This window comes from Gymnogyps californianus, chromosome 10 (genome assembly GCF_018139145.2).
Source record: "Gymnogyps californianus isolate 813 chromosome 10, ASM1813914v2, whole genome shotgun sequence".
Taxonomy (NCBI): Eukaryota; Metazoa; Chordata; class Aves; order Accipitriformes; family Cathartidae; genus Gymnogyps; species Gymnogyps californianus.
In genome coordinates, this window is record NC_059480.1 from 24,784,968 (window position 1) to 24,812,169 (window position 27,202).

At 40.3% G+C, this 27,202-nt stretch overlaps 1 protein-coding gene across 1 annotated transcript in view; it reads right to left on the reverse strand.

Moving 5' to 3' along the window:
* LOC127020368 (multiple epidermal growth factor-like domains protein 6) overlaps positions 1-21,918 on the reverse strand; it is a 205,022-nt gene extending 183,104 nt beyond the window's left edge. Inside the window, exons 1-4 of the mRNA XM_050902882.1 lie at positions 21,860-21,918; positions 7,512-7,646; positions 6,751-6,860; positions 5,664-5,768 (exon numbers count right to left, since the gene is read on the reverse strand). Of these exons, the coding sequence (XP_050758839.1) occupies positions 5,664-5,768; positions 6,751-6,860; positions 7,512-7,646; positions 21,860-21,861 (352 nt within the window). The 5' untranslated portion in view covers positions 21,862-21,918. The remainder of the gene's footprint in view (positions 1-5,663; positions 5,769-6,750; positions 6,861-7,511; positions 7,647-21,859) is intronic.
* Positions 21,919-27,202: the final 5,284 nt, after the last annotated feature.

The window sequence follows — 27,202 nt, forward strand, 5'->3', positions numbered from 1 at the left end:
CTAGGAGTAGAAGATGATCACAAGGTTTCTTTTTACCAGAGGACAGGTACCTTTCTATCCTGAGCAGCCTAATCAGTCATCTCTGCTTCCCTTGCCATGACTGGCTCGCTAGCATTTCACTAGTGAGACCGAGCCATCTGGAGCAGGAGAATGACTGTGCTAGGACAGAAAAACCTGATAATCTTAAAGAGATTACATGTACTAAACCAGAGCAATCTGAACATAAATTATCTTTGTGCCATCCTCTTCCACTCTCCCTATGGGCTACTGGAGAGTTTTCATGTTAAAAGTTTTCTCTTCGGTAAAACTGCATGGAACTCAGTCAAAATACGAAAACAAAATGCCAGAACCTCTGACAACAGTGATGGCCTTGCTATCAGCAGCACTGCATAAGCACATTAAGAACTAATCTACCCTCACAAATAAACATTATCTAGTTCCACTGGGAAACAAAGATCCATGAAAACTAAAGACATCTCTGTGTAACAGATCCACGGGAGTTTTAAGCTTGCCATTTGCTATTTCAAGGGACCTACAAAGAATGAAAATTTGTAGCACTGTTTCATGGATATATACTGCCCTGTAAGGCTTGTCTAGGTCTTCAGTCTCAAAGAAGAAAATACGCATCCCTACAAGAGACCAGAATGGCAGACAGGACATTAATCAGAAGTTTTATCAAATAACTCTTTGCAGGAAGAAATATTTCCTAGAGGAAAATGGAAGAAATTTCTTTTTCACAGTGAATGAGAGAGTATTTTTAGCTGCAAGACGATGCATCAGAATTCATGCCATTTTAATCAATGGTTTCAAAAAAAAAAGAAAGCCACCTTTGTTTTAAGTAGTTCTGTAGTGTAAACTCTGATCTATCTGGACTAGGAGGTGCTGACATTTTTGTTTACTAGAATCTTTATATAGTTCAATATCTTAATAGCGTGTGACCAGAGTTAAGGAAGAGATTGACAGCTAGTCAATGAACTGATGAATATCTATCTCATAAGCATTTCATTTTAGCTACCCATGCAGTGTGCATTTTGCCTTTATACACACATTCCAATGCTATTATCTTACGCTTAATTACTTAGGTCTCAAAGCACTTTACAAAGGAACAAGCTATCATTATCAACATTTCATATACAAAGAAATTGAGGCATAGTGGTATGATTTGCTAAGTTATTGAACTAATATCCAAGGTCAGTGGCAGGTAAAAAACAAAGCTCTTATATCAAATATCAGGTGAGCAGTGTATTCAGCAGACCACACTGCCTCTCAAGATGTGTTAAATGCTTCCCAAGCACACAATCTTTAGTAATCTACATCAGACAGTGTAAAAGAATTTAAAATTCCACCTGCGTAACAGCAAATATTACAGTGTAAAATTTAAATATATTGACACTTAATCTGTTAAACACTGGAATATTGTGTTCAGCTTTCTTCAAATGATTAAGCTAAGATGACAAACATCATGTCATCATAAGATGACTTTCCTGACAAGTCTGCCCTGGCCATTCCTCACCTACTTTTAAACGTCTTCTGATAACACCCATTGTCTCAGAGATGCTCAATTGTAGTTACTCTTCCCTAATTAAGGTAGCCTCTTGCAAAACCTTCGTAATGCTGGGATTTTGTTTCAGTCATGAAATTATAAACTCTGTTCAGTTCTCACTCTTGCTTTTACCTTAAGTATTAAAACCAGCAGGAGGCACTTGGTAAAACCAGCCATAACTTGAGGTTTGATGACAAAAATGTTTAAGAGTCAAAACTAACCCCTCATTTTGCATTGAGCGATTTTACGTACATGAGGAGTAAATAAAGTTACCCTTGTTTGTAGAATTTGTAATGCTTTCACTAGCTGCATGTCCAAGTACAAGTCCCAGGGCTGAATTAAACAAGCTAAATGAAATTAATTTACTTCCATGTCCAGCTCAGGTGGCTAGCAGGCCTTGAACAAGATTACCAGGACAACTAGTGAATAACAATGAGACCAGCACTGCAGCAGATTTTATTCTTGGCGCTGGGTTTTACCGTTTCTCTTTGTTACAAGTCTTCCCTCTCGTTCACTGGGCTCAAGAGAAATGGGAGTCTCAACTTCCAAACAAGTAAAAAAAATAGAAAGAAATACAGCTTGCAAGTTTACATTGTAATTGATATAAGTCTATTATTACAAGATAAATTGCAGCAGACAATGAAAGAGACAGCTCAATCTGTTACTGAATCCTTGTAATGGCTATATGAAGAGCTCGACCATTTCACTCATAAATCTTTCTTCTAGGTTTTTATTGCTGCTTGTGTGGGTAAAATAATAAAACTATGAGTGAAGTATACAAGAGATGCAGCAATGCATTTCTAGTCACAATTAAATAAAGTTTGTTACAGGAATCATAACCCTTTCAGCATCTAATCAGAAATAATGTCGTGTTACAGGCTGCTAAAACACGACATGATATCTTTAAAAAGTCATTAGATGCGATCGTGCCAATTGTGAATAATCATCTCTGCTACAGATTGCTATGATGCACTGGGCTGTCATAAGTCATTCTCGACGATCTGTCACAAACTTTCTGCAGGACAGACCAGGACAAAGCATGTAGCAACTCGATTTCCAGGAGGCTGACCTACTTACTAACTTAATGGCAAATATAAACTCGACAAAGAGGAAAAGCCAGATTAGAAGATTCTCGAGATGTATGTTCCCATTTTTTTTTTTTAGTAACTGATTTTAATAATATTTTTATAATAATTTCTTGTCTGTTGTCTGTGGATTGTAGTGCCCAGCAGGGAGCTCATGAGAGCCACTGCACAAGTGAAACTTTAGAATTAGCTGTCAACACTGAATGACAGAAACAGAAAGATGATAAGCAAAGAGGTTGGAGAGGGAGAGATGGGATACATGCAACAGTTTTGCTCAAATGAGTGCAAGTACACTTATGAAATGCCCACGGTTCCTCCTCTGTCAGGAGACAGACAGGAGGCCACAACACCAAAAGTGACAGAAACCAAGATTACAACCAAGGATTCCCAACGGGCAGCTTTCTGCCAGTAGTTTGTGGTCTTTTATCCAGTTAGAGCCTCCCTTCCCCTGTAAAGTCCCCGAGAGGGCTACTTGAACACTCCTGCCAAAGAGACAACTGAGGGATGCAGTCTAGAGGTACAAGGCAGTGTGCCTCTGTACCAAACAGTCCCCTTTGACAGCTTCACATATCATAGTATAATCTTTTCCACTAACATTTTATAGCACATGTTCCAAAAACATAAACCATGGTTTTCCTGGCACTCATCTGTTCCACCAAACCCTCAAAGCAAAAGATGCTGGTAGGAGAGATTCCTTTTCCTTTGGATTAAGTGTTGGAAGGAAAACAGTTTATTTTACAGTAAGGTTGCACAGGCAAGTAGGGAGGAGGGGACAGACTAGACTTAATTATCATTTAAAACCACAATATATTACCATTAAGTAATGCAGTCACATTAAATTCGAGCTACTTTAAGACAGCAATATTCCAACGTCAGCCAGAAAAACAAAGGCTATAGCTGCTAGTTCCACAGTACATTTTCTTTAGTTTTGCTTGCAACAAATATGATACAAACCTCACAAGCATCTGACTGGAGACGCCTGCAACGGTTAAGAGGCCTTACACTCTAAATTACCTTGCTTTTGTTAGCCAGGTGAATTGTCCATAATGTTCTTTCTGAAAGGAGGTTTTTCCCCTTCAGAATTTAATTTATAAACTCACTCCTGCCAGGCTGCGATAGCAGCTACTGTATAAATCTGAAAATGATGACTACTGAAATTCCATTCAAACCTTAGGAATCAATAGAAAGCAGACAAACCACCAAGATAAAAGTTCCACCCAACTGCAAAGAGCAAGAACTGCAGGATACCTCACATTGTTTCTACAGTGTCTGCAGTCACCAACCTGTGAAATGGAGACCGCACAAACTCATTTCAGTTTGAAAATCTGGCCTGTGCTATCCACGTGCTGCACCCACATGATCTGCCTGCTGGAAATGCCTTAGTGCCGTAGGTAGTTCCAAGCAACAGAAGGAGATTCAGAAGACTAGCGAAGACAGTTTAGAATTTGCTGAGACTTACATTGCATTTGATACAAGCTTATTATATGGGCTCCTTAGAGCTCCTAATCCTGCTTACCTTGAAGCAGCAGCTCTACTGTAAGTCAATAACAAAGCAACCTGCATTGGTGTCACTCTGGTTCATATCAAGTTACATATATAAACTTGTTGTTTCTACGGGTAAAGAAATACACAGTTACAGCATCTCCCTTGGAGTCTGCTTAACTGAACTAATATTGTCTGAAGGCAGATGTTGGCACACTGTGGTCTGACGTCAGCAGAAGTTCCACTGTAAAGAGCTCTGCATTTTATTTAAATGCTTGCTTATAAATGAAAAATGTTATCTATGACCAGGCATCAATGAAAACAACCCTGTTGCAACGTTTGCTGACTTTTTGCATTTCCCACTTACCATGCCTGCTGCAACTCCAGCTGCTTTATTACCTTCACTGAGGGAGGCTGCTACCCATACAGACACAGTGGCTTTGGTGCAGTGAGCCCACACAAGACTCAGACTATCACATAAGCCTTGGGAGAACCCAGGGATCAGAATATGACAGAGGTTATGAGGCAAGCATGATATCAAGTACAGAGCTTAGCTTTTCAGCTCTTAAAGGGATTGTTGTAAACAGTTGTTACGTTCCTTCTCACTTATACTTCGTGACAGACAAGCCAGGTGAGGATGTAAACATATTAGAATTTACAAGTGGAAAAACCTAAATATTCAAAACTCTGCCTTTCTTTGAGCAAAACACAATGTGCTTCAGTTGAAAAGGAAATTATCATTTGCCTAAGACAAAAGAAATCCTTTGTCCCAATCACAGTCTACTCTGAAGTAATGACTTTTTTCCCCTCTTGAAGAAGCCAAATGGATGCAGTTCTATAATTTTGGAGAGCTTTACACAGTATGTGATGGTCTTATTTCACATAAATTACAAGACAACCCATTGTGGGTTTATCAGATTGTGAACCAGCATATGAGAGAAAAAGATGCCCATTGAGAGCGGCTGATAGTCTAAGTCACATAGAATTTAGTCTATAATATGCTAGAACACAGTTATTGAAATGAAAGATTGGTGCATAAATTATTTCAAGAATACTGGGAAATATTTGGTAGTGATCTGTAAAACCAGCCTTCCTACTTTCAGATGCACCAAAAGAAATCCCATAAATAAATACATCTGGTTCATTCACTACATTCTTTACCTACTGCCCAGCCTGTTTTGACTCAGAATTTACACTCACAAGGGTAAAAGCAACACTGAGAAATCTAGTGAGAGCGCCACAAGAACACGCAAGTTCAGAAGCAATAGGAAGATATTCCACTGACACCACTGCTGATATTCAATGGTGGTATTCATTACAGAAACTCATCTGATATCAACCAAATTAAATTTTCATCGTGCTTTGTTAAAATTCAATACCAAAAAAAGGCAAATTCTGGAAAATAAGAGAATGACCAAATAACCAGTTAGAGTGCAAAGGCAACTTTAATTTTAAGTCAACGTTAAAAAAATATTCATGTTTTAACAAATATTGTTAAACGTGCATTTTACCCAAACACCAGATGCATTTGAGACAATTTATGTTTGACTCACCATACTGGCAGCGAGGACCCTGAAATCCTGCAGGACACTGGCACATCTGGGATCCTGCTTCAGGACATTTCCCTCCATTGAAGCAAGTGCCAACAGTACACAGCACTAGTACACACAAACAGAATGAAACAGTGGTTTTTTTGTTGGTTTGTGCCAAGGATCCTCCAGAATTGCCTCTTCCAGTCATAGTCCTGCTGTAACAGGAACTTCCAAATAAGAAGAAAACCAGCTTTTTATTTAAGTGGAAAGGTTAGACTGCAATAGAACTTGTTATCATGGGTGTAACTAACATGTCGATATGAAGAAATGTAGATTCAGGCTGAAACTAACAGAAATACCTCTCAGGCTTGTTTGTTTTTTAAATACAAAGAGACAATCATAAAAGCAGGCTCTCTGAATGCAGCCCTCAAGTTGGTATGAAGATTAAAAAATACATAGGAACAGATGCTAACTTTCATACAGAAAATACAATTACTGACAAAACAGTAACAAAACTAAACACTGAGTAGATTGCTATCTTCTACTCATGTCTTGTTAACAGTGGCTAAAGTGCTTCCTTATCATTTAAATTAAATTCCATCTTTTAGGAAAACATCCAATCATGATTAGAAATTACTGATAGGAACAGGTTCTCATCAGATGGAGAACTGTAGGGTAGAAACACAATTGCTTCAATGGCAACAGCAGCAGTGAAAGAGCCAAAACCAGTCAGACTCCACAATGAGTGCTACGTCCAAGAAACAAGTGCCTTACAGCAGATTTCTTTGCATAATTTGGGTAACAGCAATAAATTTGGTTGGCCTGTCAAAGCCAGGCTGGCACAAAAATGCTGCAACAACTATAATCAGAAATTCAGTTTCCACTGTTTAGATTAAAATTAGATATACTTGGTACTTTTACATATGACAGCTTTTGTATTTTTAAAAGAAGTTTCTTTCCCCATCAATAGATTACCTCTTTATAACTGGAAATCCCAGTTATAAATAGCAAGAAACAAAATCCATCTTTTCTAGAAGTAAGCATCAGTAGGAAAGTAAGGCCTAAGGATATCCTCTCTTGGTTTGTCACAGTTTTGCCATCAACTTACAGTGCAAACAGCCAGGTTCACTGTCATGTTGGACCCATCCAGGGCAGCACTTATACACAGTCTGACGCTCCATTCTGTACACCTGCTTGTAAACTGTGTAGTACCCAGACCTTTGAAGAGAGTAAGTTTAAGAGAACAATCACAACTTCTGTTCCACTTATTCACATCTCATCAGTAACAAACTGTACTCATGTCATATTTACTATACATTTTTTCAGCCCCTATCAGTAGTTCTTGTTAAAAATGAAGCAAATATAGCAAAATGCATCCTGATAGTGAATTAGAGCTATTGGATGTTATGTCCACATATTTTCTGATGAATTTTTATTCAGGCTAGTCAAAAGTGAGTAATTTTGTTTTGCAATCAATTTTGCTTTTAGCTGTTGGGGGAGTCAGATCTCCCATCAGTTCTAAGCATATGACAGAAATAGAAAGAAGTTCAGTTTTTCAAAGTAGATGGCTTGACAGCTGGACTTCACCTGAAAAAGGACGAGACGAGCATTTCTGATAATATAAAATTGTGGTCTAAAGCCAGCCAAGAAGTTCCTGACCCACCCAAAACACAAAAAAGTCACATTTTTGGCTCAGTAATAACAGACTTAAAGTAAAGTCTCAGCAGGACACTAACTATATCCATAACTAAGTCACACATATTTCAGATGAAGTAGTTTACAAGTTCTCTCACACACACACAAAAGTTATAAAGAATTTGCATTAAGTTCAGTAACAGAATCCATTTAAAACGATAGATAATATATTACCTTCTCTCATAGCCCATACACCACTTCCTCCTCGTGCAACCTTGTTTCCACAACTTGACCATACGACTAAAGGCTTGAACACATGGCTGTTGGTGGCTTACCAGTGCCAACTCAAACACTGGACAGACATTTGGCCTTGAGGGAAAGAAAAAGATATACTTTATTATTTCTAGCACAAAATCTAGAAGTCTAGAGAAATATACATAAAATCATGCTACGTATAACAGTTAATAAGTTTGAAACAGAGCTTATATTGCTATTTAAAAGTACCGTAGTTCTATGACTTTTTGCACCTTGAACTGATCAAACAGCTCTCTTGCAAAAAATACGGTATCCATAAACACCTGACAAATCACGATCCAATGATTTCAGAATGGCAAATGGTCCACAGACGTTAATGGAGACAAGATTTCATTAATGTATTGGTTGCACAAGTCATGAGCACAAACACATTGCTGATGGCTATTTTTACATGAACGGCCCAGCTAGCAAAACACGATTGTATGTTGTTCCCAGAAAATGAGAGCTAAAGTGTTGGAGCAGGATTTGACTGACAACTCGGCAGACACTCTTTGCTGTCTCTCGATAACACCAGTCTACGGTAACCCTTTCAGATGAGGCACTGCCTGCCAAAAGGACGGCACCTCACAAGCTGAGGAGCAGATGACTGAGGTGAGGGAGCTTGAGAGGCTCCTCCTACGCCAAGACCGCTGGAAGCTCCCCCGCTAGGTCTTCTACATGCAACAGCCTCTATTTCAGCTGACGTGCCAGGCTGGGAATCAAAGACTTGACAGCTATAGGCATTGACCTCCACAGCTCAAAGCTACTGAACAGCCAGCCTCTATATATATGCAACGAAAACACAGCGCCTGCCTTAGAAACAGTATGTAAACATACAATGAAACTCAGGCTCCACACAAGCCAATGGAAGATTTACCATGGATTCAAGGGCAGATAAGATTTATCTAAACCATTGCTGCGGAAAATGTATATTCTGCAAGAGCCCCCCTTTGCTATCAGTCCCCTCAGGGAAGCGCATGAAATTTGTAAGAGGAAGTATCGTTGTTCTCTGCTGATTATTCCTAAAATAACAAGACCAAAATAAAAGTGTTGCTTCGTAGGATGATATGTAATCTTCATCCTGCTACCTAGCCCTAGTTACAAAAATAGCAGGATTTCAGGAGGTACAGAGGGTCAAAAAAAGGCACATGTTGATGGTTTTGCAGAGATTCTGCCAGCCTTATTCTGATTTCTCTGCCCTGGTGTAAGTTAGGAAGTGCTGCATGCCAGAAAATAACTGCATAAAACATGCAAGGTCTAACTAAAGCCACAGATCATCACAGTTTTTTGGTTGTCTTTTAAGGCAGGAGCCTACTGTATCAAAAATGAAATTAATTCAGTGATTTTGAGTAGTTTACAGATTGTCAGATAATAATTAAATCTTCAGTTCCCCAAGACAGCCTGCTCTAGCTGGTGGGGCCTTGCAAATTTAAGTCTCAACAACTAAAACACAGGGACCTTGTATACCCACTCTAGTAAATGGTAAACAACATTCAGCAGTTGTGTCATACTGGCTAGCAGACAAGTCCTTCCCCAAATTTCAGTTTGAGACCCCTCTTCAGGCTAGAGAGTAACGAAGAGAGTAACACATTCACACACTCGTTTCCTCTGTCAATCGACAGAGGTACGAATGGGAGCCTGTGCTAGAAAACAGAGGGGGTTTTTTGCTTTAATAAGACAGATAACTGTTCTAGCACAACAGCTGCCTGGCAGTTAAAGTTATCATTAGTTACACTGGATATTGCTAGCATCTCATTCAAGATTTACAGTGCTTTTTATCTCAGAGGCCCAAAGTACTTTACAGCTCCCTATTATGTCTGAACACCACGAAAGGTAGCCTTTCTAATAAAAAAGTACATCTTTCATCTGCAGGTCTTCAGGTGGTTTACAAACATCATTAAATTAAGCCTGTGCAGAACAGGAAAATACTATAAGCACGATCATTTTTACTGACGAGCTAAATACTTGGAAGAAAGTATTTAGCCTGCCTAGATCAAATCCACTCCACAGTATTTCCAGTACTGTGCAGAAGACTCTCGGTAGTCCCCATAGGCCAGCAGTCATGCAAAGCACACCCAGAATGGGAAATTCAGCCAGGTCTCCCAAAGATACTGCAGCTCCCCAGCTGAGGGGAATACTTGGGACATCCACCTCAGGGGAAAGAGGACCTTTGCCCAACAAGGACACTCCAGTAAAGAAACAGATCAGATTTAAAACACAAACCAACCACCCCCTCAGGAATTCCAGGTAGCCTACGTGAAGGAAGTTATGAAAACAAAGTCCACAACTGTATGCTCTGGTTGTCCTACCTCACCATCGAAAAAGAGTAAAGAGTACATTTGTACTAGAAAACCTTATCTTGACAGAAGTTAGTTTCCTGAACTAGAATGCCCATTTCTCCCAGGCTTTGGAGGAACTGCTCATCTCCATCATCCTAAACCACACCTTCAGTGGACATCCCTCCCACATTGCTCCATGTTCTGCCTCCTCCACTGCAGAGTCCATTTTCTATATTGCTCTATTTCCCATTCCTTGAGTTTGCCCTAGCTGCCTGAAGCTGCCCACACCATGAAGCACGACAGAAGACAGTAGCAGCGTAGTTTCAGATTGCCTTAAATGCCTCCAGAAACCACCCTTCCTCCACATTCCCATGTCATCTCCATTACTTAGCAATCCTTCCCACATGTCCCAGCTACCCCTTCCTCTCAAATTACCTCACCATTTAACATATTTAGCTTAAGTTCAGAGCAATTGTTCCCAAGCCATTCTTAGCGCAAAGTCTGCCGTTTGTTTCATATCCAAAGGATGTCTTTGTATGCCCGAAATCTTGCCAGCTTTTTTTCCATTACGTCAGTTGGTCTAATAAAACTCTCGCCTTACTTAGCAACCATGCCTCACTTAGCAGGCTTTTTAAAATGACTCTCCCTCTAGTGAATAGAACATCATGTACTGATAATTCATGCATATCTCCTTTTATTAGAATTGCCTAAAACTTTCCAGATAAAGGTACATTCACATGCATCGCTCCTCCATAAATAAAAGAGAGAAGCTGACAATTGTTGTAATGACATAGTGAGCCCATCCTATAAATTCTTACTCATGTGATATTGCCATGTTTCCAGGAATAGCTGTATTGACTTCTATGATATAGTTAGTAGGAACAAACGGCGCTCTCAGAACAAAACAAGCCAGCAGCATAAAGTCATATGTTTATTAAGATTTATTCAAAGTAAGCCATTCCTCCTAGATGCCCTTGGGATAATTTAAAGGCAGATATCAAAACCTCTGCTACACTATAATTAAATTGCAGCAATTGCATAACATGTAATCCTCTGCTGGCAAAGCTGGGAAATAAAACATGCCCTCTCCAACAATTAGCCATCTTCACAGCTTCCCCCACACGTAGTCAACACACCAGTTTTTAAGCCATCTGACTCATTGCTTTTTGATACATTACCTATAAACTTAAGAACAGTTTCTTGAACAAGACTACAGCTATTGAAAACACAGTTTTGTATTATGGCATTCTATTAATTAGAGGCCATCTAAGACTAACCTGAAACCTCAAGTGGATGTAATGGTATATTTAGAGGAGGAGAGCTCCACTTCTACTCCCTTGCCCTTTGCATTCAGAAAATATTTCTTAATGGGAGTTTAAGTGTTAAAACAAGCAAAACACACAAATGCATATTATGTTCTATGATTTGATTGATACACCAGTCCCTTAAAACCTTTTTATACTGATGCTCTTTGTTAGCCAAGACTAACACGAAGGCTATTATTAGCTTGTCAGTCTGACTCAGACAAGCCAGAAAGCTCTCTTAATATTTGCATTAGGAGACTGCCCTTTAAACAAAGACACCCTACACACTTCCAGCTCAAGACTTAAGATTCTAATGAACAGATAATTAGACCAACATGAAGCGAGAGCAGCCTCGGCTAATCATATGGCTGCGATGCCTGTGAACCACTGCACAACAGGAAAAGTTCAGAGAAAATTAAAAGCGTCTCCAGGCGGGATATAATTCATTCCTGTGTTTAGAATTGAAAAAGGAGTACGTATCTTCATACAAAAATACAGTCAAAAAAGCACCCATAGAGGTCTATTAAATACAAAGATGGCAAACCTGGCTCAGGAGGTCCATGAGCCTCAAGTTACTGAGGCTGAGGCAGTTATTCAGGAAAAGTCTCACTGCAGGCTCACCCCTTTTCTTATTCTCCTCACTAGCCATTTGCTGCCTATTCCAGGAAGCAGCCCACAAGCTCAATGGACGTGAGCCTGGGTGGTCTCACCCACCCAGCATCTCACAGCATTTGGACAGACAGACAGCATCCCTGAAGTCCTCAATGAGTCACTGGCAATTGTGGTCATTCATCCTGAGCTGCAATTCTACATCTTCCACCTCAAGCTGTCGTCACCACCAGTATCACCTCAACCAAGCTCTCCTGAGAAGGGACTGCAGCCTTCCCACAACTCGTGGCAGAGAACAGATGACAGAAACAGCATGTCTACAATCTCTCAAGTGAGGCTCTCTGCAGTTTTATCCCTGCTCACGATTCTGCAAGTCTGAGAAGGATACCAGTGCAGCTAGCTCTTTTACACACACTCACCCAAGCATAAATAATTTTATATAGCAATAGATGGGCTCTTATGACAGAAGTGCACATGGTTTTCACATAACAAAGGAAAAGACAGTTACAGGTACAGGCCATCTGCTCACGGGAGCAGAGAGGCAGCTTTCTGCACACACTCCTGGCACGTGTGGTCCAAGAGGGGCAAACAGAGGTGAGGAGATGGGAAGACAACTGAACACACAAGAGCTAGAAAGGGAACAGCTCCCCCATTTCAAAAGGTACATCATCTCTCTGTGACAGGGATATTTTCTTATTCTACCTAGCATGATCCTAACACCTGGTGCTCTGAGTGACAATTAAAGTAAATCTCTCATTCTATCAGTCCACTTTTTTCCAGCTCAAATCAAGAAGCTAAAGGTAGGTAGATTTAACGGTAGTGAGAGAGCAAACACACATCAAGATATCCCTAAAGGTTTCTTTCAACAGCACAAACTTTAAATCAAAGCATTAATGAATACGAAGCAAAGAATGATTTGATTGTCTGATTTTAGGTCTTTCCACAGAGACTAAGTGAATGACACCGCCTTCTACACTAAGCCAGAAGGCTGTTAACATCTTCCTAAAAATGAGATGTTGTAGCCTGCATTGCCTCAGCTGAAGAATTTGCAGCCTGAACACTATCGATCTTCCCATGAAACAGTCAATAGATGAAACCCGTCATAAGAAGCAACTTGCCGGAATTCTGTATTTTCAAAACACTAATTGGTCGGTGCTCCTTCCCTTTATGCCATTATTAAAAGTTTAGAAAAGCATAGTCTATATGCTTTTCCAGATTTAGTTTGAAAAGATCAAATAAGAACTTTCCTTAAGGTAACCAAGATTATAGCCAGGGCTAAATTCTCCACTACTATGATGGCAACTAGGGGTTCTGCTCTAGAATCACACTGATGTTGATCAGAACATAGTTGTACGTTGCTACAATGGCTTTAGCTAGAAACTTCTCAGGCTAGAAAATTGTCTGAATCTCCTCACACCTCCAACCACCCAAGCCAAACATCCTCAGCTTCTTATAAAAGAGACCTCTAGAAAGGCAGGTTGGCACCATGCAGAAACATGCTGCACTGTAGAGGAAAAAAGGTCAGCAACATGGTGTTGTATGCAAACAGGATGTTGATTAAAAGTTTGCTATAAATATCATCTCAAGTGGAAAGGAGAGAAAAGCATATTTCATCTGAACACAAAAAAAAGGCAAATTAGGAAATAGGCCACAGAAACAAAAGGTCCAAAGAACAAGTTAGATATATTTATTTATATAGAAACAAAGATATAGACAAATTTTGTCTCTAGATATATATTGCTTAACAGCAACAATAATTCACAAAGGCGGGAATGACAGAAAAGGCTTTTCTTCCTTTTTAAACTGCCAAGCTCCCCTTCCTACCCTTAATCTATTTTAAGGCTCATTTCCCCACATTTCCCAGATAAAATTAATCAGCACTACCAGAGACAATTAGGACATCTTGCTCCCTTGACCACTAATCAATCCCTGCTCTCTACTGATCCTGTATCAATATTTGTGACGTTTATATGCCCTCTGGGATATGGATTGTAAGCACCAAGCTCATTTAGATTAGGTCTCATTATCACTACTGTTCTCTGGATCTGTGGACGAAGGTCCACCACAGAAGACTCTCCTAACCCCACAGGTTACTAATGCACTGCTGTGTCTTATTCACATCCTCTCTCTGATTAGATGGAGCAGCTAAATAACATGAGAGTTCTTTCAGCCTTTGTGCACTGCATCTAGATTAAGAGCAAATCAATATGAGATGATTAATTACACACTCAGCTATTATAACAACAATAAGATTTTTAGTTCCTACTGCTATCAAAGCGCAGCGTCTGTCGTTTAGCTTCTATTTAACTATCCTCCTCCTTCCCCCAAGACAGAATAATCTATTTGGGTTAGCAAGAAAAACAGAAGATAAACATGCACATCCAGATCATTTAACTATGATTTGCCAAGTCACCTTTTTTTGCATTTTAAATCAAGGAATGACTTTTTTTTTTTTTAAATAGTGTCACATAGCCTCAGTCCCCAGCAACATCCAGTTTTATAGTTTCTTCTACTGGCTGACCTCTGCAGGCACTAAGTGGTGTCTGCAGGATCAGGTAAAGCATCAAGTAAAGCACGTACCCACAGGATGGCAAATATAGTATCACCACTTTAGCATACAATTCTGATAACCTCCAAATACCTGTCTTCATTCATGTTCAGGGAAGTGTGCACATTACTTGTATCTACTGTACCCAAAATAGTTGATTATTGAGAATATGGCTGCTTTGGCATGAGTTTATTGTAAACAAAAAAAATTTATTACTAAAATAATAGTACAGTAATTGCAGAGACTACCCGATATCAGCATCATCTTAAATCCATGATGTTCTTTATTGTTAGATGCCTTCTGTGCACCTCCACAGTTTTCTACACTGGGGTTATTTTTAAACAAGTGACTTAAAGAACAGCATCCAGGAGAGTGTCAGCACCACCGCCAGTGACCAGGCCTGCCAAGCCTCACACAGCACCGACAAACCCTTCTAGCACGCAGGCTGCTTTACACACAATTTCAGTGCCTTTGTCCCAAGGATCCAATGCTAATGTAATTAGAAAACGATATGGGAGGTCACCTATGAGGAGGCTAAGATATAGTTTGCACGTACTCGTTGTTAAGACAAAGCAAATAATTGTCCAGAATTCAGACAAAACTGAACGTTAAAAAAATGTGAAATTATAGGAGGAAAGCATCAAGTAGCAGCAGTCATCTCTAGATGAGATTTCACATTAACTACACCCATCTCAATTATTCCACTGCAGAAGAGTGTATAGTAAAAGTCACCCCAGTAAATCTGCCAGGTACACACACCTGAGCTTCTTTTAGCAAGAAGGCACAAGAGGACCTGATGCTAAAATATTAAAATAAAAGTCACTGAAAAATGTCATATCACTTGGGTCATAAGGAGAAAAAGCTCATTTTGGTTTACAGCAAGTGCCACATTGCTTGACAGAGAAACTAGTTCGAAGGTAGCGAAATCCTCAGTTTCAGTTTGGCAACCAGTATCTAGGAATTGTTCACCGCTTTTCTGGTGGATGTCAGATTTTAACAGTTTAGAGCCAAAAATCTCTTTTGTTGAAAGCTTGCTTTTGAAGTAACATGTAATATGTGCAAGAAAAGTCCCTACACGCCAACATTTTAAGTGTTAAAATATTCCAAGTCTTTTACTCCCCTATAAATCCTTAGCCTGATACCACTGATGCAAATGCCCATTTGATTTTTTTTTTTTTTTTTTTTTACATTAAGCAATTTTGGTAGAGCTAAATATTTTATGAATTCTAGCCACAAAAAAACATGGCAACTAACAAGCATGCATTAGTGGATTAGTGTTCAACAGTGTAAACGGGGAGAAAAACTCATCAAATATTTGTATCTTTCAGATTAGAAACTTATACTGAGGCTCTAAATAACCCACAGATTTCTGGTGTTACTTTACAGACAAAAAAAGATGGACAGGCCTTGCCTCATGAAGAATACAATTATAAGAGATAAGTTCATGTAACTGTATTTTTCACCATTGATGATGCATCTGTCAGGCAGGGAGAGCACTAGCAACTACAAATAGAAGGATAACCACTGAAGAGTATTGTAAGGGTTGAGGTGTATGAAAACTCATTTCCTACACAGGAATATTCTCACCTGAAAAGACTAGGCCCAAAATAGGTAAGTGTTTCATAGAGATTTTTTTGTTGTTGTTATAAAGCAATACAAAGCACCTTATAAAGCCTCCTTCTCAGGCATAGCCTGAGATATTATGATGTATTTTCAATATTGAATTAATTTGTATACATAAAAATACAGTCTGGGCATGGTGTTCTCTACTAAGCAACAATTTGAACCAAGTTCTGCTCTGACTTACAAAGGGAAGGCAGTATGGTGTTTCTACTAAAGAACACAAAAAAAGAATGTCAGCACTCCCAACTTAAATAACATTTGCCTTTTCACACACATGAGATCAAATATTCATCCATAGGTCAAAGGCACTGAGAGAAATACTGCTAAGTGTACAGCTCAGCTTGTGTACACATTATATCTGAAAGCATACATCTTACACAAAAGGCAGAAATCTCAAGTTTACCTCCAGAACAATTAATGACTATTTTTAAACCAAGACCAGCATGGAATTCAAAGTATAAAACCAAGACTACATATGTCCAGTACGCAATTTTAAAATGCTTTGATTTAGCAGTAATGAAAAGAAATTTCTCCTCAGAAATAAATTAAAAGCAATAGATTTTAGAGGGAACATAAGCAATAACAGGCTTGAATTTCAGAAGGAGGAAATCTATTAACTGTGTTCAAAGAGAGAAGGTATTTAATTGGTGAATAACACCAGTTTGCAATATGGTCTGTTAACTCTGAGAGCCAAAGCATTGCTTCCATCAAAGGAGGTTCTGCTGACAAGTCATCCAAAGACTAGGTGTTACATTACCAGATAATCTTACCCCTCCTCACCAGGAGGTTACTTCAAATTTATTAAAAATATTCCATGTTCTCTGTCATATCTAGACGACGGCATGCCTAGAACTATGATAAATAAGCAACGCTGGATATAAACAATGCAAAAGAAAGGAGTCAAAGCAAAAAGCAGGCAATTTTCCTAGAAATACTGCAAACACACAGTATATGCACATAATAAACGTATGCATAAATAACTAAACTATATCAACATTTCATAATGCTGCACAATTAATCCTAAAGAAACTCTGACAAGGTCTCCCCTCTTAGGGTGCATTTTTGAAGAGTAACTCAAGAAGCCAAATCCCATTAAAAGTGAATGGGAACAGGGGCTTACCTACCTTAAACTTACAGATTTAAGAATCATACAGTATATAAGCTATTGTGATTATGGGCAGCAAATTTCTAAACCTCTTGTAGGTACATTATGTAATGTCTCTGATATGAAAACAGTTATTTATAAAACTGGAAAATATAGTCAATCATGAGATCAAGTTAATCTTTGATAAATACAGCAGCTTCAGGCTATCACATTTTATGATCAAGTATTTTCATAGTCTTATGGCTGTTTCAGAGTTTAGGAGGAAGTCTTGATCTCATTTTTCTCCTGAAGAGCAGGAAAATATGTCATAAATCAGGAAGAGACCTATACCATGATGACACTCATTCATTACCTTTAAGTCTCCTGCCAATGAATATACCGGGGGAGGAGGAGGGGGAAAAAAAAAAAAAAAGAGCCCTTTACCATCTGTTAAAAGACTAAATTTGAAATTAATTTTCCTCTAGAAACTTTGAAACAGAGGCTTTAAGTGCAAACTCTTGAAAAATGTGATCCTGTGTTATAATGCTGTCCAGCATGAGCTCTATCTGGTGGCAAGATACTGTAGTGCACAGGCTAGAAAGACTATTTTTTGTTCAGCGTGATGTTCACATTCGCAAAGATGAGAAACATCTCAGTCTTCAACATTATTTTTCTTTCCTAGAAAGAACTACTGGATATTAAAGGATTGGGGGGGGGGGTGGGGGGGTGGGAAATGAGGGGACAGGACTGCCATAACTTTTATGCCAAAGCATTTAAATCATGCTTACTAGAATCACATTATCCAAGCCTCAAAGGCTGGAAGTAGCTACTATTCAAGAGTACTGAGGGGTTTACTGCAACCTTACAGATTCTAGGCAGACAGGACTGGGAAGAAGTACGTGAGGTTTCAGCTGAAAAAAACTTGTTAGGTAAAATTCAGTAGTCTAAATCAGAATTTGGCAGTGACTCTGGGTTGCCAGCATCACTTCAACCAAGGTTTAAAAAAGAGTTGATAAGAAAGACTTAACTTAATCTTAAGATACAAAATCAAATACACCAGTAGTAAATCAGGTCCTTATTTTCACTAGAAAACCTGCAATCCTTTTTTAACTATCAAATCTCTGAACATAGGCTATCCCATTCAAAGATATGGAAGGAGATTCTACTACATTACTCATTTCAGCTCCAAAACCCAAACATACTTGGAGCCCTTATTTAATGCTAGGAATGCCAACTTTCCTCACACCTGCAAACTGGCATCACTGGAGGTGAAAATACAGTGTATTGGCTAAACAGCCAATATACTGAGACAATTTCTCACCAAGAAATGATTACACAACCTACTTTTCACGTCATTTGGACAGTGTTATGACAAAACTCCAGGCTCCAAGTTTAAGCTGTATCACCATATACTTTACAGAAGCATTTTTTTGTGTTATTTTGTTTTCTGCATTGCATTCCAACATATTCAAAGTGACATACAATTTGTTCCACTGTAGCAATCAAAATTCAAAAGCATCTCTTCGTATGGAAATGCTTTGTACAACAGTAGTTTATCTTGAAATACATTCCAGTCCTCAAAAAAAGTGGACTTCACCGTTTTAATTATACCTAAAAAAAATGTTATTTATATCATTTTGAAGTAGTGTCCACAGCCACATCTGTTTGCAGTGAGACATGGTGCAAAAATAGTCCTGTATCTTTGTAGCCCAATAACTGGTACAGCTAAAGGTCCAAGTTTACATGAGTGTTGCAAATGTAGATACCATCTGAATGCTAGGCTTTGCTTTTGGGAATATGATGTATCTGGAGGCGCACAAGTAAGCCTACAGCGCCCCACAGAATTGAAGAAGCTGGAAAACAGTTACTTAGCCAGGAATCCAGCTCTAAATCCAGGTGTTCCTTGGAATGTGACCAAATTTTCTTCCTTATGGATAGAGTGAAAATATGCAGCTGCAACATTTGAGCAGTCAAAAAAACCCAACCAAAATAGTTTTATTGCAAGATTGTGACTGGATCCTCTAAAACCAAATCAGACCCTTTAGGTGTCATCCTGGACCTGCAAAACCACAGAACAAGTCAACGGGCTTAATGTTGACTGGGATGAAGTTTATCTCATGACTTTTTCAAAGAAGTCCTGACTCATGTGTCACTTGGGCACAGAAGAATCCATTCTTGAGCCATCTCTCAGTCCTAACTATGAAAGGTAATATTTATTGCCCAAAGGGGGTTCCTAGCACATACCTCATAACCACTCCTGCCTTTTGCTCTGTCCTATATAGCTAACTGAGCAAACATCTGTAATTCTAAAACTCGTAGTGAAATATTTCTCTAGGAGATGATTTACCACTTCTGACAGCAACTCAAGCCCTCTACTCTTGGTTCGTATTTCTGCACTGTCCCACAACTACCCCCAGCCTTCTGTGAAGCACGATCCTGAAAGTAAACTCAATGCTAGATAACCACATATCACACTAACAATGTCATTATATACCCCAATTTTGAACTATGGAGCTCACTGCAAAGTGAGCTGCTAAAAATGTGCTTTTTATGACAAGAGATGGTTAATTCCTCATTTCAAGGCCTAAATAGCATGCTTTTTGATGAAAACTGCATATTTGTTCTCTGGTCGTTCCAGTGTTCTCTAAAGTTCTAATACAAGATCATCAAGGGCTAATTGTCTGGAAACGTAGTTGATGGAAATAGCTAGTCATCCTATAATCTGTTCTACATTAAATCTCCTCAGGGGGCTTGGAAGCAAAATACCAACATCCACGCAGATCCCTCACATTTTTAGCTAGAAGCAAATACTCAAGTTAGCAGCAGAACGAAAACAATTATGAAGAATATCCTGTATATCCTCAGCCACATAAGATCTCAATCAAAACAATAGCAAATGCTAAAGAAGAAAGCACTCAGCATGGTATGTTCCAAGGGATACATTTGTTGTTCTTATCCCATTGACCGCAGATGACCAACGTCAAAAGAACAAAACAGAATTACTAGAAAAAGGCAATTCATGAAAAGTGTCCCTGTGGACATTTCACTGTTTCTTGGTGAAAGCTGGCAGACTTACTCCTAAGGAGGAATGAATGATGTCTTGTATTTCTGTTTACATCAAAGGTAAAGTCCCTAAATAGTGTAAAGTAAGTTTGGAGTAACATTTATACTTGCCTGAGCTCAGGAGAAGGAATAAGAACTATAGTAATTGCAGGAATATGCCTCTTAGGAAAAGCACTCAAGGCTCTGCCACATGTATGGGGGTTTGGGTGGGTTTTTTTGATTGCTGCTGGCTAACAGTGCACTGCTGCTCCCAATGACTCGAGCCCAATGGTAATATCATACAGTGTCATTTCCAGAAGGGAACGTTTCCTGTATTCTTTCAGTGACACTATCTTTAAAAAGGTAAAAGGAAACAAAAATTATTTGGAGGCAATTTACAGTTAAAACCACCTCCAGCTTCAAAAGTGCAGAATCATAGTTATTACTGATGTCAAATGCAAACAGATTAATGTAGGCCAACGGTATTCTTCCTCATAGCGGAGTAATTGCTTATAAAGAGAGCAAGAAGCATGCCTGAAAGAAACACAGAGCACTTTTTTAAAAGAAAAATGCTTTACCAGAAAATGAACTTGACTTCTCTAAACATTGTGATGGATACTTAGTGCTCTAGCAAAATGGAGTAATATAAACCACCTTAAAAGCACTTCTAGTAAATACATACTTACATGATATTGCATAGAAATCCAATGAGCAATAGGCTCAGACATTTCAATTTTGTGACAGAAGAAATAACTAAATTGAAACCAAATACAAGACAAATTAATTATAAAAGGGTGGGATGAAGTTGATTAAGTCAAAAAAATAGGAAGAGAAAAGAGGTTAAAAATTAGGGTATACACAGACATCTGAAGAGGCTGTTGTCACGTTGCTTTGGGGGTACAACACATTCCTTAAAAATACAAGAGGAGCTTTGCAGAGAAAAAGGTGCTTGACACAAAGCAGGGAACAGCTTCCAGAGATTTTATTTCCAATTTCAATAAGCAAAAACTTTAACCGTAAGATTTTGTGCATGCTATCAGCTATTCTACTTTAGAATTCGACCAGAAAACTACCTCTTGACAAAAATGTTACATTGCATTTACAACAAAGGACATTTGTTGCTTATGCCATGCAAAACACCTCATAGAAACTTCCTTCTGCGTAAGCACCAGTATGTATACATGTGGACCTAACTCCTTTGTGTCTGCAAGCGAGCTGTGCTTACAGCTGCTGACGGATGCTTTCCATCGCTCTCACCTCTGTCTGCTCGTCGTTTCTGTTCCTCCTGACTGGACTTTATTACTCTGACATTTTATTACTCTGATTTTTCTATTGCTGTTCTCCACCAGGTAAAGCTCACCGTAGCCCCTCAGAAAGCACGGACTAGTGCAGCTGTACGAGGCTCAGCTCTGCCACCCGTTCGTTCGCTTTTTAAATGGGAAGGAAGAAAGAGACTCCGTGATACTGATGCGCTCTCTGAAGCTCACTTCAGATCTCGAATCAAAGTCAAGCAAGCCCGCCCGCCTTCCCTCCGGGGCTGCAAGTCTCACGAGTAACCATTCCAAAACGACTCCACGGATCAGGAATCTACGCTGCGGGGGGAACCTGGGTAAGTTAAAGGCTCACCCAGCTAAACTTTCTTTGTCGCAGGGTTGAACGGCGATGAACACCGAGCTGCGTTCAGCAGGAGAACCCCGCGAGGAGCCGGAGGAACCCAGGACCCTGCCCCGCCACAGACAAAGGCGGCGCGTCCCGGCGGCGCTGCGACCCCCCCCCCCCGGACCCCCCGCCCCACTCACATGCCCCGCTGCAGCCGCGGCTCCGTCGCGCCGCTCGCCCGGGCGGCCAGCGCCCAGCACAGGCAGAGGTACAGGCACGCCGGCCCTGCTCCCATCGCCCCGCCGAGGGAAGGGAGGCAGAGGGCGGCCGCGGCTCGGCGGCGGCACCGGCAGCAGCAACACCACCACCACCTCCGCAGCACCAGCCGCCACCGGCCCTCCAAACCATTTAAAGCGGCGGCGAGGCGCGCCACTGGCTGGGCGGCCCCGGTCCGCCCCCGGCCCGCCCCCCGCGCTGCTCGGGGCGGAGGGGGCCGCCGTGCCCTCCTCCTCCTCCTCCTCCTCCTCCTCCTCCTCCTCCTCTCCTCCTCCTCCTCCTCCTCCTCCTCCTCCTCCTCCTCCTCCTCCTCCTCCCCTCCTCCTCCTCCTCCTCCTCCTCCTCCTTCTCCTTCTTCTTCTTCTTCTCCCGGGGGAGTCTCGGTGCTCCCTGCCCGGGGGCGGCGCAGGCCGGGCGCTGAGAGCGGTGGCCGCTGGGTCTCCTTCCGCCCGCCTCTGTCCGTGTACTTACGGCCTCACCTCTCCTCCTCTGCAATGTCTCTTCGGTTCCCCTCCTTTCAAGGGAGTTTCCTCCTGGTCGAAATTCCTGTTGGGTACAACACAGAGAGGTGAAGATAGGAGGGATTTGTTTTCACTGAATAATATATGAAGTTACATGCAACCTCATGTTCATGATGGTTACCAGTTCTCGGAGGAGAGCTGACCACCCCCTGCACACCCTCCCTTCTGCTCCAGGATGCCAAGCCATTTCTCCTTTACTGCGAGAGATGTATCTTGGCTTCTCTTTTTTCCTCTGGTCCTTCTTTGTTCTGTGCCTGACGTCCATTGCAATCACATCTGAGCACTTCAAAGAGGGAACCGTGAAAATAAAGGCATTTAACATCATGAGGGAGGGATGACACCGCTACTGCTGAGCGTTAGTGACAGCAAGAATGTAAAGCTGGGAACCAAGGTGTGGTTTCTTAAATCCGAGAGTTGCCTGCTATCCTCTAGACCATCCATCCTCGTGTCTTTATGATCTTTTACTGCTGTCAGAAGGCAACTCTTTCCCCTTTACTGGCAAGAGAAGGGAGATCAACTGACCTGGAAAGGGAACTGTGCATAGTAGCAAATAAAAAATGAAAAAACCACACCTTAAGCATTTTGTGATCTAATGTAGGACTCGGGGTCCATTATACCACGATTTTCCTATCTCTAGAGACCCATGACTAACCAACCACTGGGCTGTGAATGAGCAGATGGGCCCTGAGCCAACTGATGCTAAAGAGAACTGCGATTTCCTTCCACTCCAGTGGAATGGGCTTCGTCTCAAGTTGCTCCAAATTAGCTCCTATACGAATCTGTGACAGAGAGAACTGCATGGGCACACTAACATCCTCACGGGTTAGGGGTCAGCCTCAGTTTTACAGTGCATTAATTTGTCTTCCTTTCAGTCCTGTAACAAGATACACCAGCTTCTCCTTTACACACACTTTACAAGCACAGTTTCCTGTATGGTTTTTATTTTGCAAGGCCTTTGCTGAAGTAGGCAAACATTTACCAATCATAACAAGAAAGCTGTTTTTATATTGTTCATTGCTTTGAAGCTTGCATTGACACGATCCCCTTGAGATTTTATCAACTGATTTCTTTTTCATGGTAAAGAAAACATATAGCCCTTATCTGACCTTAGAGCAGATTAATTGTACCCAGAAATTTCCATGGAATGGCTAAGTCTTTCTTGCATCTGGAGTAGTTTTAACTCTGCAGGACCTTGTGTTGAACTACCCTCATTACCTCCTGCAGAGCACATAGTTTTCTAATCATTTTATTTCTTAAACCCCAGAAAATCTTTCTTCATAAAATAATAGACATTCATTATGTCAAGGCTGAGTGTTCATTATGTCCTGAGATGTCATCCCAACCTGGATTATTTTCAGGATCACATCATGGCAAAATAGCAAAGGATCTTACTGCTCACCTGTTTTTTCCAGGAGAGATAAATTAGTGTTTTAAAAATATTTTAATTTTTTCCATCCTAAGGAACTCAGAAATAAACTGTTCAACATTATTTTTCAAACCTGTATATGATCATTACAAATTATAAACAACATTTATTACACCCAGTTATTAAGAATAATGGAACAGCAATATGCAGATTGGGAGGTACTGAAGTGCAGAGTATCTTACTCAGTGAAGGCCACTTAACGGCCGAGCCCTTTGCCTGGGGGCCACACAGCAAAATGCAGCTGCAGCTGAATTCTGAAGATGGAGCAGTGTAAAATCTCCTCGCAACCTGTACAGAAAGCCTTGCAGGCCTTGCTTTAGCAACTATGACTCTAACGTTCTCCTGAACTGAAATGTAAACCTAGCCTGTGCAATGTGCCCTTCTTACAAATATTATCTAATGTTTTATCCTCAGCTGTGTTTTAATTGAGAATATCCTGCAAAGCTGTTGACTTTAATGGGACGATTCACAGGAGTAAGAGTTGCAGGGAACCAGCATTGGTGAAAGCAGTTTCAAAAGCCTACTGGGATAATTGATCCGACTGTGCCCAAGTTAGTTAAATCTTCAGACCTGACACAGGTAATACACAGGTAAAAGCAGACTCATTTATTCTAGTTCTTACAGTGGTAGCAGTGGGCTATATCAGGAAAAAAGGGTCGTGGATACAGCATTATTGACTTCTTTATATTCCACATCCCTGCCATGACCAACTAGACACATGCCTACTGTCATGAAACTTATTTGCTATACAATTGTGCGTCTTTGATCTTGATACCGACAAACCACATCATGGCCACCACCAAACCAAGCACTGAACGTGTTGACAAAAGAGTTCCCTTCCTCACTGGTGAAAGGAGTAAATTAAATTGCATCTTGCTCTGCTAAACCAGCTTTTGAACTGAGCAGCTGAAGTACTGATTCCCTTTGGTGGCTTTGTGCAGGTGAGCTATAACCTAATCCAATTGCATAGAATACAAACGGTTAGAAAAAAACAGCTCATGCCCTCCATGTAGTACTGAAGGACTTTCCATGGGATGGAAAATACATGATTTTCATTATTCTCCTCTCTTGTTGATCAGAAAATTGTTCTGACAGATTCCAGTGCAATCCAAATTCAGCACATTGTTTACAGCACTGTCCAGATCATGAATTCTGTAGAAAAGTTGGTATCTCTCATAAAGTTCCATCCTATCCTCTCCATTTTAAAGCATATTTCCCTCCCTGTTAACAGGGAAGGAAGTTTTAATTTTGGTTTATGATTTTGTCTTCCTACAAAGATGTTGTGAAAGTTGTTGTGTATCCCCAAGCATGAATGAGTGTGCCCACAACTTTGAGTCAGTAACACACCACCCTGTTCTATTTTCATTTTTCTGTCTAATTCTCAATATCTCAATTTCCAGTCTTTTTAAATCGTAGCTAGTTACAGGATTTAACATTCCCTTCTGATATAAAGAAGTTTTTGTGCAGAGATTGTAATTAGGAAGGCTGTGCTGTGTTCTGTTATTAGCAGGAATTGTGATTTTTGGAGTGGTGGGTTAATTGCTAATAACCATATGCAATGCTTCTCTCAAGATGTTTCCCATTACAGCAATTAACTTAGCAGCTGGGGTAACAGACATTTACCATTTGTCTTCACAGTATCCCTGATTTAGGATTGTTCCAAAAACCTATTTGGACTTTGTTTGTTCAATTCCCAGGTGTAAGATGAAAAGGAGGGGATGCTGAGAAAGGGAGATTTGGAAAGAACAAGTTGCAGGGATAGTACCTGTTTTCAGATGCGAACTGTCTATCAGTGTATCCTCAGGAATTCTGAATCTTCCTCACTAGTCTTAGTCTTGGACCTTCATTTTCATCAGTGCCGACTGGATGGAGAGCATGGCAGAGCAGCCTGAAACAGAGAATGTTTTCAAAAATGTATTGATTACTCTGTTGCTCAAATTAATCTGATTACTCTTTAGCCTTCTTGAGGATTTATTAATTGAAAAGTGCAGAATTTATTATTCCCTACTCATATCCTTAACCTCAAAATCCCTATGGTTTGTAATTTTTTTTCTTCATGTTTCATAGTCAACTATAGAGATACAAACATTTTTAGGTAATTACTTCCTTTCTATGTTGTCTCACTGGAGTTCCTCCCTCCACAATAAGCAGTAAGAGCTACGCCAGAATTACAGTAATATTTTTAAGTATATGGCTAACCTGAAATTTAAGAAGAAAATAAAGTTGTTCTACAAAGCCAGACCGCATGACAGAGCAATAGCAGTTTTCTTGATTTAATTCATCAACAGAATATATTGAAAGGATTAATTTTGCTTACAAGATAATTTTAAAGACTTTTAGGACCATGATGCTAGATTTATCCCTTTTTTAAGTTCGTTCTGGCCAGAGTAAATTCTGTATGATACCGTATTAAAGAAGGTTTGTTAATACCCTTGAAGATGTAAAGCAGCGTACCGAGGCCATTGGAAGCTTTCTCTGTTGCAATGAATTGGCATTGCTCCATTGCAACGAATGGGGGAACGCAAATTTACAGTAACCAAGGATCTAGCCTGTGTTGTTAATCATAATTATGGACTTACTTCGGGAGGTACATTTTCTAAAGCAGTTGGGTAAGACAAGAAAATTAAGTTCAAATTATTTTCTTCCACAGGAAGTAAAAGTAGTACATAAATAAATACTTGGTGTTGCACTAGATCTTTAAAACATATAATAGCTTTCTGGCACTGCATCGTTCCCCGATATTTTTTCCTGCAGCACATAATAGTAAGTTTCTGATAATAGTGCTCACAGACAGCTTTGATTATAACCACTTGTCAGGGAATGGATAACTAGGAAAATAACACCGTATTCAACTGTAAAAAATGCTGCCTGAAATACATTAATACAGTGATAATTTCTGCTAATAGAAGCCTCCAAACCCCATCCATTAGCTCTGAATTGAAATTCCTGCTTCGTTTCTCTCTTTCTGAGCATTTCTGCCCTCTGACCCCTCTTCCATTACTTGGTAGCAACACAGCCATCCACAGACATTAGCCGCCACAAAGGGCCCAAACCCCTGCCCGAAGCGTAATGACAAACTGGCTGTGTGTTTGAGCAAACCTGGCTGGGACTGGAAACTGGGACCCTCGCGGTGGCTCTGCCTGCAGCAGGCGTTGCTTCCCAAGTGCCAGTACAGGTGACGATGAGAGGCAGGGCACGCGTGGTTCAGTCGGTTTGCCTTGTGTGGGAGTTTACTGCCAACATCCTACTCATTCACCAGTCGCTTCCACCCTAGCAATCCAACAGTCACCAACTACGCTCTCCCATTTGCCCGCTGTAAC